Here is a 15,784-nt window from a genome sequence, read left to right as displayed (position 1 = left end):
ACCAAGCATTTATTTAAAAAAATTAAGATAAATGTGAAAAATATATAAACACTGGCACTTACTTGTGTTATTGTAATTTGATTTGACAGATTTTTAAGAAGAGGAAACTGGTTAAATGGGTTCGATTTGAGCTGCTGAGAACTTGTAACAATATTTTTATTTAGTTCTTCTTTGACAATATGCTGACTCACAGATGTTGGCAATGGTAATGATTGTTTGGCATTATTGCTTTGTACAAATGAAGTCTGTTTTACTTCCTGTAACAACAAGACACATTAATAAAGAACTAGCTACATGCATTATATCAGCATGAACACTGCATTTTTCACATTACGCAATTACTCATAATACTCATGGTTAATAGAATTGTTATTTTCTCCACTTTTTTTGGTAAACTGTTCGGGAAGCTGGAAAAAATTGGACAAAATGAAAATTTACAGATTTTCCATGCGTTTGATATGAAAAATTATTGGTATGATGCAATTAAATTGTTGTATAATTCAATCCAGTTATATTTCTATTGCACTGCTTAATAATAAAAAAAACTTTTAGATTAATCATAAAATTAAAATAAAATGATTGTGTAGTAATTATAATCTAATAAATGTGCAAAGAAAATGTTAAATTACAATTTGGTGCATCAAATTTTAGGTAACTTCTTGGGGGAAAAGCAATCAAATTCAACTAAATGAATATACAGTTCAACATAATTGCATTACAATATTGCAAATTACTAGGGGGACCCGGGGTAAAATGGGTATAGTTGCATTTTTCTTGATTTTATTCTACTGGACAACATTTTTTAAAAATAAAAAAAATTTTGAAAAAAAAAAAAAAAAAAGAACCGACTTCAAAATTGCTCTAAAAAGTGAAAAATAATTTTATTCTTTAAACACCATCGATAATACTTTTAAACATAATTTTTGAAGTTGGCGCAAAAACAAAAAGTAAAATCCATTGTAATCATGCTTCATTCATATTTTTATCAAAAAATCATCCAAAGTTAGGAACGAAACATTTATATTGTTACTCATATGCTGTCATCAATGCGTAATGCATGTGGTAGTGAAGAAACTGGGCCTGATTAAATTTATCGTTGTAGTTGAGTAATGGCTGTGAATGATTTTATCGATCGTTTTTGCGCCAACTTCAAAAATTATGCTTTAAAGTATTATCGATGGTGTTTAAAAGAATAAAATTATTTTTCACTTTTTAGAGCAATTTTGAAGTTGGTTCTATTTTTTTTTTAATTTTATTCTTTTTAGTGCAAATGTATTTCAGAGATATTAAGAAGTTACCATAACGACCTTATTGTTTTCATAAAAATGCTCCATACTAGTAAAAAAAAACACGCCTGAAACTTTAAGCGATTGACACTAAAAATTTATCGTTGTTTCTCCCTGGAATTCATTTGTGTGTTAATTTAATTAGAACCATTTGAATATTACATTTTCCCTAACTAATTTACATTTCAAAGCATAGTTGCTTTTTATGCAATTCTGTATCTCCTTACTTAGCCCAGATCATCTGTTATTGGCATACATGATAACGACAAAAATACTATTATAGTTGAAGCAAACCTAACCTAGTAGCATTGTGAAGGCTAAGCAGATCCTAATCACTGCATAAACCTCGCTTCCACGTTAGGTTTGCCCTCTGTTTCTGTTAGAAAAAGAATTTTTCTAACAGAAAACACAAAAAATAAGTAAATTTTAATATTTACAAAAAATTTATAGTACTTTTAGTTGTACGGGGTAAAATGGGTATAGCAAACATTTTCGAGTTAAAGACATTGAATGCATGAAGATTAAAAAACTTAAATTATCTTTGCAAGATAAATGTTAGATATTATTCATCTTTTAAACGAAAAGTATGTTTTTAAAAAGTTTTATAAATAATTACGCTGCATTTATCTGTTTTATTTTAATTACTATAACTTAGGCCAATTAGTGCTTAAAGGTATTATATTTTTCGATTATTATCGATATAGTTCATGATTACTGTAGGTTAGTAATTTACTGTCAGTTTACTATGTATGTGATTCATTGCTACACATTATTAAACATAGTAAGTATTAATAGCTAATATGCTGTCTTTTTAATTTCCTTTTAAAACCACCAACCCCCTCTCCCCTTATGCCCAGAACATAGTCTAAGTACAACCTCACACACAATCACAACAGAATCCTTATGTCTCATAGCAAAGTTGTACTGAATAACTAAATCCTCCTGCTATACCTCTTGGTTCACAGCCATTTTTTAGCACTGGTAAGAAAATGAAAAATTTACAAAAAAAAAAGTAAGTCCAAACAAAGGTGGGAGAAGTTTTAATTACAGAGCAGATGGCTGCAAGATTGTACACAAACAGGCAAGAGACAAACAAAAAAGCAGAAAAAATAAATAAATACACATAAAATAAATAAATACACATAAAATAAATAAATTAAAAAAAAAGACATTAACAATAATTGATAAAATAACTAATGAAGTAGAAGTGAAAACTGGTGGTTCTCCTAGTTGTTAATCCCAGCAATTGGCGACAGGGCCGTTGTTAAATTTGGAATTCATAGGTTTAATCACTGAAGGTGAAGGTCAGCTGAAGGTAAATATACTGAGAAGTTTGCTACAAAATCATCTGCCAAATTATCCTATTTGCTCCCCAAGAAAGATGACATTGATGTTGTGCATGCATTAAAAAGTTGTAAAAATACTTCCTCAGCCAAACCGCAAATCTTTGCCAATGCGCCTTTTGTTCATAAATTTGATTCTGTAAACATTTTTTGTGGTTGTTTTGGAGTAAAGTTTTTATCCTCCAATGCAATTTTACTCAATTTAAAAAAAAAATTCTCCTTTAGTGCAGTGTAGTTCAACTTTAAACAGCATATACCCATTTTACCCCAGTGTATACCCATTTCACCCTAAAGCACGGGGTAAAATGGGTGTACACAGGGGTAAAATAGGTATTCCCCTTTACACTAACTTTAAAGTAAAAAGTTAAAACATATTATGTCCAAATTAGACCTAAGATACACAATGTACAGAATATTGAACTAAAATACAATTATATTTCATGATATTTCTGCTATGGGTAACTTAAATTAAAAATGCTGCTTTTTATACCCATTTTACCCCGGATGACCCTAGAAAAAGAAAGGATTATTTTCTCATGGCATAAATTAGGGATACAAAGATTAATCAAACAATTTTCACTGATTAATTGGCAGATTTGTTTTTTCAAAAGTTAAAATTACTCTAAGTATGCCCAGAACTATGCTGAATGAGTTCATAAACAATAAATAAATGTGATTTTCTGTATATGTATACAGCTTGGTTTTAAAATAAAAGCATTTTCAATGCCTGGAAAAAAAAAATTCTTCGTATAATTTGAGGTAACAGCGAAGAATAAGATGGCAAAAAACAAATTTGATCTTGATTTTCATTCAAATTTAGCAATTAAGTTAAATACGTAAAGAAATAATAACTTTTAAGCCTTCATTAACCTTAATTTAAAAAACTAATATTTCTATTGAAATCATGATTACAATACGCTACTTATTTCAAGACAATGAGGCAAGGGAGCTAAGTCATTAATAATGGCTTCCTCTTTGCCTGTAGAGGTGTTTATTTTACGTAGCATGTAATGTATAAAAGAAAAATTTGAGCTACGCAAAATAAACAACTTTACAGACACAGAAGTAATCTTAGGAAGTTCATCCTGTGGTTAATATGTTAATAGTTAAGATTCAATATTTTGACGTTGAGGAAAAAGATGCACAAATATGCGGCAGAGTGTTATCACACCTCATTAACTTAACTTATTTTAAAACAGATAATTGGCAAAAAATGCATAGGGAATTAGAGTACTTAATTTTGCAAAGCAGAAAAAGAAAAAAAAATTTTTTTCTTCATTTCATCAATTTTTCCTGATTTTTTTGTTATTTTTTCGAAACTCCGATATTTCCCTGATTAATTAAGTTCCCTGAATTCCTTGATATGTTGCCACCCTGTAAAATGCAATTATAATTTTTTTAAAATGTAAATCAAAATAAAAGGAATAAATACCCTTTTGCTTGTTGTATATTTATTGCAGGATAACAATTGTTTACTTGGCAGACTCTGAATTTGGATGCCACTCTTCTGAGGTATAGTTAAATTTTTAGGAGTAGTATTATTAACTGTACTAACTGTTGATGGAGATGGACTAACATTACTTTCTCTTTTTGAATCTTTGGCCTTTTGACTTTCTTTTAGTTTGCAAAGGAGAACTAGTTTCATCTCTTCGTCAGATAATTCTTTCTTTAACTTATCAATCAAAGCTTCCAATTCCTCAAGCTCTTCTTTAGATTTGATTTTTTGGACAGGAGAAGGCAACAAACTGCACTCAGAATCACTATCTGAATCACTATCTTCATCTTTATCTTCATCAGAAATGACAACCACATCTGGTGAAGTTCCGCCATAAGATTCTGTGAATCTGGCTGCTCGATGTGGTAGAAGCCGTTTAGGTGCGTCATCAGCGAAGTCTTCTTTTGCCTTTTTGGCACTTAAGCTTTCCAAACCATTTGTCCCTAAAATCTGAATTTCATCTGTTGCTTGCTCAGCTGATTTTCGCTTTAGTGCTGCATTTGAAAAGTTATTTAAGCTTGAAATTTGAGCCACATTTGGAACTGCAAGATTTTTTCTTGGGCGCCCTCGACTTCTTCTGTAATAAAAAAAGAAATCAATCAAAATCTCAAATCACTTAAAAAACACCAAACATGTCTAAACTTCAAACTTTCAAATGCAATTGCTTTTTGTAAGTAGTGTGAGCAAGAGAAAGGAATCTAGGTTCCAATTCTTCTGTCTCTCGACAGGAAGCAAATTAAAAAGCAAAGGAAATTAAAAGAAAGTGAGTACAATTATATGTTACTTACATATAATACAAGTTTCTGAACCAGTGGTGCACCGAGAAAAAATGTCCGGGAGGGTTTTTGAAATCGAAAACTGTTGTTTCCTTTCCCATTCATTTATAACGTGAAAATATTCAATATACTTAATCAAAGAATTTCTATGAATAAGTAATTGCTTGTTTAAAACCCCAGCTTAAAGAAAATAATTCATATGAGCCATTCCATTTCAGATCAGGCAGGGTCTGTCACATGACCATCACCGATTTTTTTGAAAAAAATACAGTAATTACAACTAAGGGACATATGAAATATCCCAAAAGGATTTTGCAAGAAAAATTTTTTTTCTTCAGTTACAGCCTATTAAAATTCTGCACAAAATCCGCCATTTTGGAAAAAACCGGCAAAACACTCCATTTCAAATGGACATTATTTCAAAAGTATTTAACCTATTTGAATAATTCTTTTTTCTAAAAATAAATAAGGACCCATATATCCTCTAGACATCATTTTTGAAAGTTTAGTTAGGTTTTTTCTAAAGAAAAAAAATCATTTTTGTCGCGAAAAAACTGCATTTTTACCGATTTTATGATTTTTTTCTCCATGAAAAAAAAGTTTTTTTTACTAAACGGAGATGGCAGTCTAAAGCCCTTATATGATAGTTTCATAACATATTTTATTATAATCCTTGGATGCATACAGCCTCGGAAATAAAATTTTAAACTTTGAAAATTTTCAAAAATTAGCGATTTTTGAAGTGATTTTACTCAAAAAACCCATTTTTTAAAAGTCTAAAAATTGGCTCATTTGAACCCCATATAATGCTTAACAAGTGGGTAGACACCGCATCCCGTATCTTTTCCCATAAAATGTTTTATGATTTTTTGAAAGTGACCTTATCGCCCATGGCATGCATGTAAAATAAAAATTTCTAATAATTTCAGTAACTGAAATTCTGGTCATATTAATGCCTAATAACTACAATAAAGGTGCCCTTTATCAGGAACAACTAAAATCTTACTAACTTTTAATAATATATCAGTAACAAACCGCTGTTGATGACCTAGTCATTTCGTCTTTTTGTACTTTGTTAAATGAATATATTTTTCTGCTGATCAGCGCCTAATTGTTATGGGAGCTGAGATCCCATACTTCCTTATTTGTTTCACTCAAATTTTTGTATTTTTGACCAAATTCAGGCCACTTAAGCATTAAAATAAGTTCTGAATACTATAGGGATCCTGCAGGGTGGCGACAGGAACTGTGAAAGAAAGTTCCCTGACTTTTCCCTGATTAAGTTCACCAAATTTCCCTGATTTACGTTACCAATGATAATGGTTTTCTTTCTTTGCCCTACTTGAAATCCATAGTATGTTTGTATAAAATGCAGTATTTTAAACGTTTTAAGTTGTGCTACTTTTTTAATAAAATGGTTAAAAAAAAACATATCAAATCATTTTTTTGGGGGAAAAAAATTACAAAATAATATATTAAATTTTTCTACAATGGAAAGATTATAGAGAATTTAAAAAAAAAAAAAACTTTACTTCCAGAAACCACTTAGCATAAGAATTTTAAGAAACTATTAAAATCACTCTTAAAAACATATATGTATTTATGATAGAACTAAAAAGTAATTGAAATTATTTTGAAATAAATTTTCAAACAGTATAACAATTGTTGCAAGAATAACAAGCAATAGTGAAATAATAGAAGTAATGTAGTTATTCTTATATAACTAATTGACATATTTATGCAAAACAGATGAAACCATTTGACATCCATTCATATGGAGCTTTTCACTAATCAAGAACATAGATTTTAATGCATGAATACAGCATTTTAACAGTAAAAAAATAAAGATATTTACTTAAGTTACTTAGTTAACTCTATTTCAAATGATTTCAGTATGTAATGAAAAAAAAATCTTACATCGCTTTTGTAACAAACAACTTTGAAATGCAAGGGGGAAAAAAAGAAATAAAAAAGCAATTAGTTAATTTCAAAATATATAAAAGAAGAATACAACTTGGTTATAAAATAAAAGAATCACTTAAGTCCGAAGAAAAGAAAACCTTTATAATCTGCGGTGATAACAAATAATATAACGGCAAAAAACAAAGTTTTTTTTTTATTGAAAGTTCAATTTTATCAATCAAATTAAAAACAGGAAGAAGTAATAATTTTTAAGCTTTTATTGTATTAATTCAAAAACCAAAGATTTCTTTTTGAAATTCTGATTACAGTATGCTAATTACTTCGAGACAATGGAATAAAGGCAAAGGAGCTAAGGCATTAATGAAGGCTTCCTCTTTGCCTGTATGGTTGTTTATTTTACGTAGCATTGAAAGCATAAAAGGAAATTTTTAGCTAGGTAAAATAAACAACCTAACAGACACAGAAACAATCTTAGGAAGTTTATCCTGTGGGGAATAAGTAAGATTCAATACTTTGACGTTGAGGAAAAAAATGCACAAATATACGGCAGTGTATAATCACACCTCATTAATTTTACTTTTTTTTGAGCAGATAATTGGCGGAAAATGCGTAGGGAATTAAAATACTTAATTTTGTAAAGCAAAAAAAAATTTTTTTCCTTCATAAAATCAATTTTCCCTGATTTTTTGTTATTTTTTCAAAATTCCCCGACATCTCCCTGATTAATAAAGTTCCCTGATTTTTCCCTGATCTCCCTGATCTGTCGCCACCCTGTCCTGACATTCTTTTGTTAGAAATTGGATACCTGGCTATAATAGCTACCTTTGGTGAGATCTGTTTGGTTACCTCAACTTACAACCATGTTCAATAAATTATTTCTCTCATAAAACAGTGGGCTTTTTAAATTCTTAAACTACAAGTGAGTTTTGCGGTATGAATTTAGTATACATATTCTTACGTACAAAAGTAATCATACTAGGTAGGATCCAAAAATTATGTGACAACATTCGCCAATGTCAACCAAAGCACGAAATTAAAATTAATCGTTTTAAATGCATTGTATTGTTCTTCCCTTTGATTGTTCCCCCTGTCACATAATTGAGTTGAAGAGAAAGAGAATTGAAAGAGAAAAAATATGATTCGTTGCTGCATATGAAAGTAACGGTGAATGCATAGTTTTGGAGACAAAATAAACTAATATTTATAAAAAAAAATATAGATTTTTACTGTTTCTGATAAAGTACATCATTATTGTAGCTATTAGTCATTAATATAATCACCAAAGGCTCTTCTATCTAAAGGCTACACACAGAGTCTTACAAAAAGACGAATTGACTAGGTCATCAACAGCAGTTTGTTACTGATATATTATTAAAAGTTAGTAAGATTTTAGTTGTCCCTGATAAAGGGCACCTTTATTGTAGTTATTAGGCATTAATATAACCAGAATTTCAGTTACTGAAATTATTAGAAATTTTTATTTTACATGCATGCCATGGGCGATAAGGTCACTTTCAAAAAATCATAAAACATTTTATGGGAAAAAATACGGGATGCGGTGTCTACCCACTTGTTAAGCATTATATGAGGTTCAAATGAGCCAATTTTTAGACTTTAAAAAAATGGGTTTTTTGTGTAAAATCACTTCAAAAATCGCTAATTTTTGAAAATTTTCAAAATTTTAAATTTTATTTCCGAGGCTGTATGCATCCAAGGATTATAATAAAATATGTTATGAAACTATCATATAAGGGCTTTAGACTGCCATCTCCGTTTAGTAAAAAAAACTTTTTTTTCATGGAGAAAAAAAATCATAAAATCGGTAAAAATGCAGTTTTTTCGCGACAAAAATGATTTTTTTTCTTTATCAAAAAACCTAACTAAACTTTCAAAAACGATGTCTAGAGGATATATGGGTCCTTATTTATTTTTAGAAAAAAGAATTATTCAAATAGGTTAAATACTTTTGAAATAATGTCCATTTGAAATGGAGTGTTTTGCCTGTTTTTTCCAAAATGGCGGATTTTGTGCAGAATTTTAATAGGCTGTAACTGAAGAAAAAATTTTTTCTTGCAAAATCCTTTTGGGATATTTCATATGTCCCTTAGTTGTAACTACTGTATTTTTTTCAAAAAAATCGGTGATGGTCATATGACACTTTTCATACCTGCCTGCCTGATTTGAAATGGAATGACTCATATTGATATCACTATGGACTTTAAAACGCAAAGCTATTAAAAACAAGTCTCTTTAGAATAGATTTGTTTTTGATAGCCTCGAAAAAGCTGTGAGCTGAGTTTTAAACTTTTTTTAATGTTTTTATTTGTATTGTTATTAGTGATATACCCAGGTATTTACTTTTAGGGGAAAATACCCAATATATACCTGGGTAAATGCCCAAAATTTGCTTTTACTCGGGTATTCATTAAAAAAATTTATTTTCAACTAAAGTACTTTTCTGTATGTATTTCACTATGTATATATACAGGGTGTATTCCAAAAGTAATGCAATTTTTTTTAAAAGTAATTTATTGAACAGATTTGAAAAAACACTTAAAATTCTTCAAAGTAATGTCCTTGGCCTTCTGCACATTTCTTCCATCATCTCTGCCATGACTGGCAAGTACCCCGAAAGGTGTTTTTGGGGATCTCCTCTAAAGTCTTCGTCACGGCCGATTGGATCTCTTCTAGGGATGAAAAATGGGTTCATTTCAGGCCTGCCTTGATCCGAGGGAATAAAAAGAAGTCTGCCGGGATGACGTCAGGACTATAATGGGCTGGGACAGCTTTTTCACTTTGTGTTTAGCCAGGAACTCGCAGATTCGCAGCACCTTATGGAAAAGGTGCTTCGTCACAAACTTGCCTCGCACTTTTCTCATCGCTAAATCTTGAGTAATGCGAAACACAGCAGTAGATGACGTGTTCAGTTCATTTGCAACCATCTTAATAGTCAATCGAGGGATGTCCGACAATTGAGGAACATGAGCCACATTGTTGTCGGTTTTGCTGGTTGACGGCCGCCCAGAGCGTTGTCCATTTTGAACCTCTTCCCAGCCCTCTTTAGAGGTCTTTAACCACCTCAAAACTTGTGAATAGGACAGAGAAGAGTCCCCGTAAGCCTCACGAATAATTTTGTTAGTCTTCTCAAGAGACTTTGTTGGTTAAGCAAAAAAACTTAATTGTGTACCATTTTTCCCTGTGACATGGTCGATGCACAGAGGTTAACATTAACTTACGTCCGGTCACTTCCACAGCTCGGAGAACCATGAGACTGGTTTTCCGGAAAACCTTAGGGTCTCCCTCACCTAAACTAAATAGTTCGATTATACTCCAATCAATAAAAGCGGCCTGGAAAAAACCATTGCATTACTTTCGGAATACACCTTGTATATCCAACCATACACAAAACACTCAATTTTTCCCAAAAATTGTATTTTGATCACATTTTTTAAATTATTGTGTGAAACAACTTAGCAATCCAATATAACATTCACATTGAATGTGTTGGGTATGCCTAATCAATGTTGATAGCGAAATTTCAGATATAAAAGTCATTCTACAAAAAGTAAAAAGCTTAACTGGTTATAAAAAAATAGCAAACATCTTCTTCATTTATGACATTGAAAAGAAAGATTCTTTGGTTCACGATATGTTTCTTTCATAATTTCAACAAGTCTTTCAATAAAAAATATAATAAACTATTGTAATACATATGTATCAGTTTTACCAATTATTTTATATTTAGATTTTAAAAAAACAATCCCATTCACTTTTTGCAATTTTTAAAAAAAATACCCAGTTTTTGGGTATTTACCCAGACCTTGGGTAAATACCCAAAAAATATTTATCTACTTGCTGGGTATTTAGACGATCCACATCAGTAATTATTATACATGCTGCCTTATTTTATTTAACATTAATAACTTTTTAGATTTAGTTTATTTTCTAAAATTAGCATAAACCAAAGGTGAAGCCTGATAAAAATTTGCTAATTTCTACGAAAGACATTGACTTGCATGCAATATACCATTTGCTTAGTTCAACTGGGATGTATTTAGATTGAACTTTTAGAAGAGGTGTAACAAAATAGGGAGTCTACAGGTCCTCTAACAGAAAATAAAACTAAACTGGGTTCAAAATAAAGGTAAGAATTGAAATTAATTGATGTTAAGATGTAAAATCACATAGTAAATCAAACTGATAGAGTTTTCCTGAAGCTGATGCAATCAGACTTTGAAATACACGAAAAACCAGGATAGATAAGGTAGAAAAGCTAAAATGCATAAGGATCATTTCACGTCAAATCGCTTAATGCCATGCGCCCATCATATCTCGATTTTGTCCATTATTTTTTTACAAATAGATATCTATGAGAAAAGCCTAAATAATTTTTTAATGAAACTTAAGGTTTGATTTTTTCAAAAATTGATTTTTGATCATTTTTTCGGAGACACCATATCAGCATGAATTTAGAAAAATCTCTCTAATTTCTTTACTTTTCAACCAATTAAGCTGAATTTGATATCAATTTCAAGCTAATATTTTTCTCTTTCAGTATAAATAACAGAAAGTATTCTGTGAATAGTTGGGTGTTGCCACTCCGTATCTAAAGTCAGTTTTTATGCTTTTTCAATTGGGAGATTAAGTAAGTCATATCTCCGGAGTACCAGCTATGATCTGCATCAATTTTTTTTTGTAACATATTTAAATCATTCTCTTGATATGTAGAAAAAAGGAGAAGGGCGTTTTTTGTTGTTATAAAAAAAAAGTTTGTTTTGCAGAAAATACAAGTTTTTTTATTGCTTTAAAGCCCTTTTTACCTTAAAAAAGCCCAAAAACATTTCAGAATAACAAATACTGGACTGTTAAAGGATAAAAATTGATTTGTATCAATATTTAAGAGCTAAAAAGTTCTTCAGTTTGGAAAAAAATTGTGCGAAAACCTTCACTTCAGATTGAAAGGATACTAAATACAGTGAAACCTGTGTAAAGTGGACCACTTGCGGTGCACTACTTTAGTGGTCAACTTAACCAGGTGGTCAACTTATAGAGGTTGAATTATATAATAAGATCTCAATCTGTGCCAGAAAATAGCGGTCAACTTACAAGGGTGATCAACTTTACAGGTTTTACTGTATTAAGTAGAGAGTTTGAAGAATAGTGCAAAAACTATATCTAATAGCATTATTTTTCATGTTTTTCAACATTAAAAGATAAAAAAAAAGAATTAGAATTGAAAAGTTTTTGTAGCACAAACTTGTTCGGATTACATAACGCCTGACAACGATCTTCCACTCTTACATTACTCATGCAACCCCACTCTAGATTTCTCTGAAGATGATATTTTTTGCTGATTGAAGTATATTTTAAAATCTCTTTGAAACTAATTGATAGAAATTCTGATTTTCTCATCTTTTGATATAAAAGAAACGTGCTCCATCTGCCATCTTTTTAAAGAGATAAAACGGAAGGTATTGAAGAAAATTTTCTAAGTTGTTCTGCAATTAAGATAAAAAGTGAGATAATTTTGAATTGAATTAAGAAATAGAGTAATTTTTTAAAATAAATGCAGTATGCATAATCATCCAGTTCATTTAACATTTTATAAGTGACTAAAGCTATATGTCGATTGACTTTCAAAGCATTAGAAGAATGACGTGTAGTATGGCCTACAAACTATGTTGCTTTAATTATAAAAAACTTTGAAAGTGAATTGAAGCATTAGAAGAATGATGTGTAGTATGGCCTACAAACTGTGTTGCTTCAATTATAAAAAGCTTTGAAAGTGAATCGACACATTTTGTCGATTATAAAATGTGAAATGAAATGCATGCTTGTGTGGACTGCATTTATATTTTAAAAATTTACTCTATTTCTTAATTCAATTAAAAGTTAGGTCACCCTTTTTTTTTCTTTATTACAGCACAACTTAAACAATTTCAATCAATATATTCTGTTTGATGGAACACATTTCCTTGAGTACTGTAAGAGTGAAGGAAACTTTGTCAGGTGTTACCTAATCCAAACAAGTTCATGCTATGAAAACTTTTCAATAGTAATTTTTTTTTCTTATCTTTTAATGTTGAAAAACATGAAAAATAATGCCATTAGAAATATTTTTTATTATATTCTTCAAATTATTATCCTTAATATTTAGTGTACTTTCAATCAAAAGTGTTTTTTTTTTTTATTTGTAAAGCGGAGGTTTTTGCACAATTCTTTTCCAAAGTGAAGAACTTTTTAGCGCTTAACTATTGATAAAAATCAATTTTTATCCTTTGACAGTCCAGTATTAATAATTGCTCTGAAAAGTTTTTTGCACTTTTTTAAGCTTAAAAAGGCTTTAAAGTAATAGAAAACTTTTTCTGCAAAACAAACATTTTTTCTAATTTCAAAACAACAAAAAACACCCTTCTAGTTTTTCTACATAGCAAGAGAATAATTTAAATACGCTACAAAAAAAAAAAAAAAAAAAAAAAAAAAAAAAAAAAAAAAAAAAAAAGATGCAGAACAGAGTTGGTACTTGGGAGATATGACTTATTTAATCTCTCAATTGAAAAAGCATAAAATGTGACTTTACACAAAGAGTGGCGATACCCAGCTATTCACAGAATACTTTCTGTCGTTCACACTGAAAGAGAAAAATATTAGCTTGAAATTGATATCAAACTCAGCTTAATTGGTTGCAAAAAATAAAGAGATTAGAGAGATTTTCTAAATTTATGCTGAAACTGTAATTCAGAAAAAAGATCAAACCTTGAATTTTTGAAAAGATTCTCCAAAACGTAATTTTTATTCAAAAAGTCTAAAAAAATTAATTTGAGATTACATGATAGATATCTATAGTAAAAAAAAATGAACAAAATCGGATACAAGACGGAACGGCCGACTACTTAGTTTAGGTGATTTGACGTGGAATGATCCATAATGTGCTGAAGACTTTCTATTCAGCCATTTAAAAATGTTTTAATGGGTTAGTTTTTATAAGAAAATGCCTTGCAAAGAGCCTGTTTTTATGATAAAATATTTTGTGAATGGTCCATGAAATTCTCCTAAAGTGACCTGATTTTTTTTGCAACACCAACAAAACCTCGGTAAAATATTAAAAGTTGGAAAAAAATTTAGGAATTTTCGGGGGAATGTGACAACACAATGCCCCCACACCCCACATTAATCTTTAAGAACTAACAGGTCAACCGTTATGCATACTCACTTGAACTGTAACACACCAGCATTGTTCATTTCTTTGCTATATCTTAACAAACCTATAAAAGAAACTAAAATTAATTTAGGTACCAATTTAATTACTAGAATACTAGTTAAATTAGGTATGGTAGTAATGTAATTTTTTGATAAACCAAATATTTTAAGTTAATACTAATATTATCGATGAATACATGCTTTAAAAGTTCATAAAAACAATATAAGCTTTAAAAAAATAATAAAACACTGAAAATGCAACACAGACTTGCTAACCTTACACAATGCAGGAAAAACATAACTAAAAAATAGGGTTTTCCTTTTGGTATCTTTGTAATGCTTGTACAAAATTGATAATTTAATGTTCTTAGATATAAATTATAGAAAAATTAATCCACAAGCAATATAGCACAGTGAATTTAGGTCGAAAATAGGGTCGATGTACCACAAATTTATAATTAGATGTGAGCTTCTATCTAAAATGGCGGATCAAAGATGGTCGCCAAGTATTTTTTGTCTCTCTTATATCTATGTCAAAATTGAAAATATTTCAGTTCTGGAAAAAAAAAAACCTGTAGCTTCTGGAAGTAATATTGTTTTGATACATAACATGAAACAACCAATAAAAAAATTCAAACATTTGCTTTGACACCAAAAGTTGAAATTTCTGTGTTATGTAATATGCAGCATAACATATAAGCTACTAAAACAAAGTTTGTTTTTTTTTTGATATTTTTAAAAAAATATTTTTCCTCAAATCTTAGTCAATAGTTATTTTTTGACTCTGAAAAATGGTATGTACTCTGTTTGAATTGATGCTTGTGTTTTACCAACATTTCCCAGCAAAAAAATTATAATCATACGTATGATGTGTAATTTGTGTTTTTTGTCAGAAATGTACAATTTTCCTTTTGAAAATTCAATTTTGCACTGTTTAGCTCCTTAAAACTACCATAAATCGTAAAATGGTTCCATTTTTTTTTTTTTTTTTTTTTGTATGTTAAGCGAGAATTATTTTACAAAAAAAAAAAAAAAAAAAAAGAAAAACTGACAGTAACAATAAACATTTATCAAAAATGATTCAAAACTTTTATTTTTAACAAAAAGATCATTGTAGTCTGAAATTAGTATTTTTTGTACATTTCAGGTAGCAAACAGTTGCTCAGGAATGTCTTTTTTTAACTTACGTTTCCATATAATTATGTGATAATGGAAAAAATGTCAGTGAAAAATTACTGCTTTCAACTTTAAGAAGATTTTTTGACTAAGTTAAACTTCAGAAAAAAAAGGTTCTTATTAAGAAATGAATGTTCTGCTGTTTTCCACAGCCTTTCGCCAGGATTGCTGCTGTTCTTAAAAAAAGATAACTTTCTAGATCAATCTCAAATATGAATTTGCCCCTTAACGCTTTTTGTTCAAGTTTATCTGAGAAAGAATAAAACATCAAGCAGGTTGGATCTATAAATTATTGGCCTCCTGCAATAAAACTTGTAGGGGCCCCTCCCCAGAGGCTGGCAGTGTATATTTGACCAAAAGCAGAATACTACTGAATTTGTGACGTACGTCGCAGAACAGATGCCTGAGCTGCAGAACAATTCTGTTCAAATGTGAGAGGAAAACTCAGACAAATTTTCTACAGAAATTCTACAAACATCTTCCAACTCAAGATAGAATTCTGCAGATTTCTTTAAATTAGAAGAAAATCTAAAATTCGGCAGAAAACTCGAAAGTCATTTGCACCAACTTTAAATTTACTTTAAA

At 29.9% G+C, this 15,784-nt stretch overlaps 1 protein-coding gene across 3 annotated transcripts in view; it reads right to left on the bottom strand.

The window, feature by feature from the left end:
• The window catches only part of LOC129224304 (transcriptional repressor p66 alpha-like), a 47,499-nt gene that overhangs the window by 9,101 nt on the left and 22,614 nt on the right, over nucleotides 1-15,784 (bottom strand). For all 3 annotated transcript variants that reach the window (XM_054858738.1, XM_054858739.1, XM_054858737.1), the window contains exons 2-4: nucleotides 14,037-14,088; nucleotides 4,062-4,701; nucleotides 63-257 (exon numbers count right to left, since the gene is read on the bottom strand). In XM_054858738.1, the coding sequence (XP_054714713.1) occupies nucleotides 63-257; nucleotides 4,062-4,701; nucleotides 14,037-14,065 (864 nt within the window). In that variant the 5' untranslated portion in view covers nucleotides 14,066-14,088. The remainder of the gene's footprint in view (nucleotides 1-62; nucleotides 258-4,061; nucleotides 4,702-14,036; nucleotides 14,089-15,784) is intronic.

This window comes from Uloborus diversus, chromosome 6 (assembly GCF_026930045.1).
Source record: "Uloborus diversus isolate 005 chromosome 6, Udiv.v.3.1, whole genome shotgun sequence".
In the NCBI taxonomy this organism is placed as follows: Eukaryota; Metazoa; Arthropoda; class Arachnida; order Araneae; family Uloboridae; genus Uloborus; species Uloborus diversus.
The sequence above is the reverse complement of the archived record's forward strand: the minus strand, read 5'-3'. Positions and strand labels throughout refer to the sequence as shown.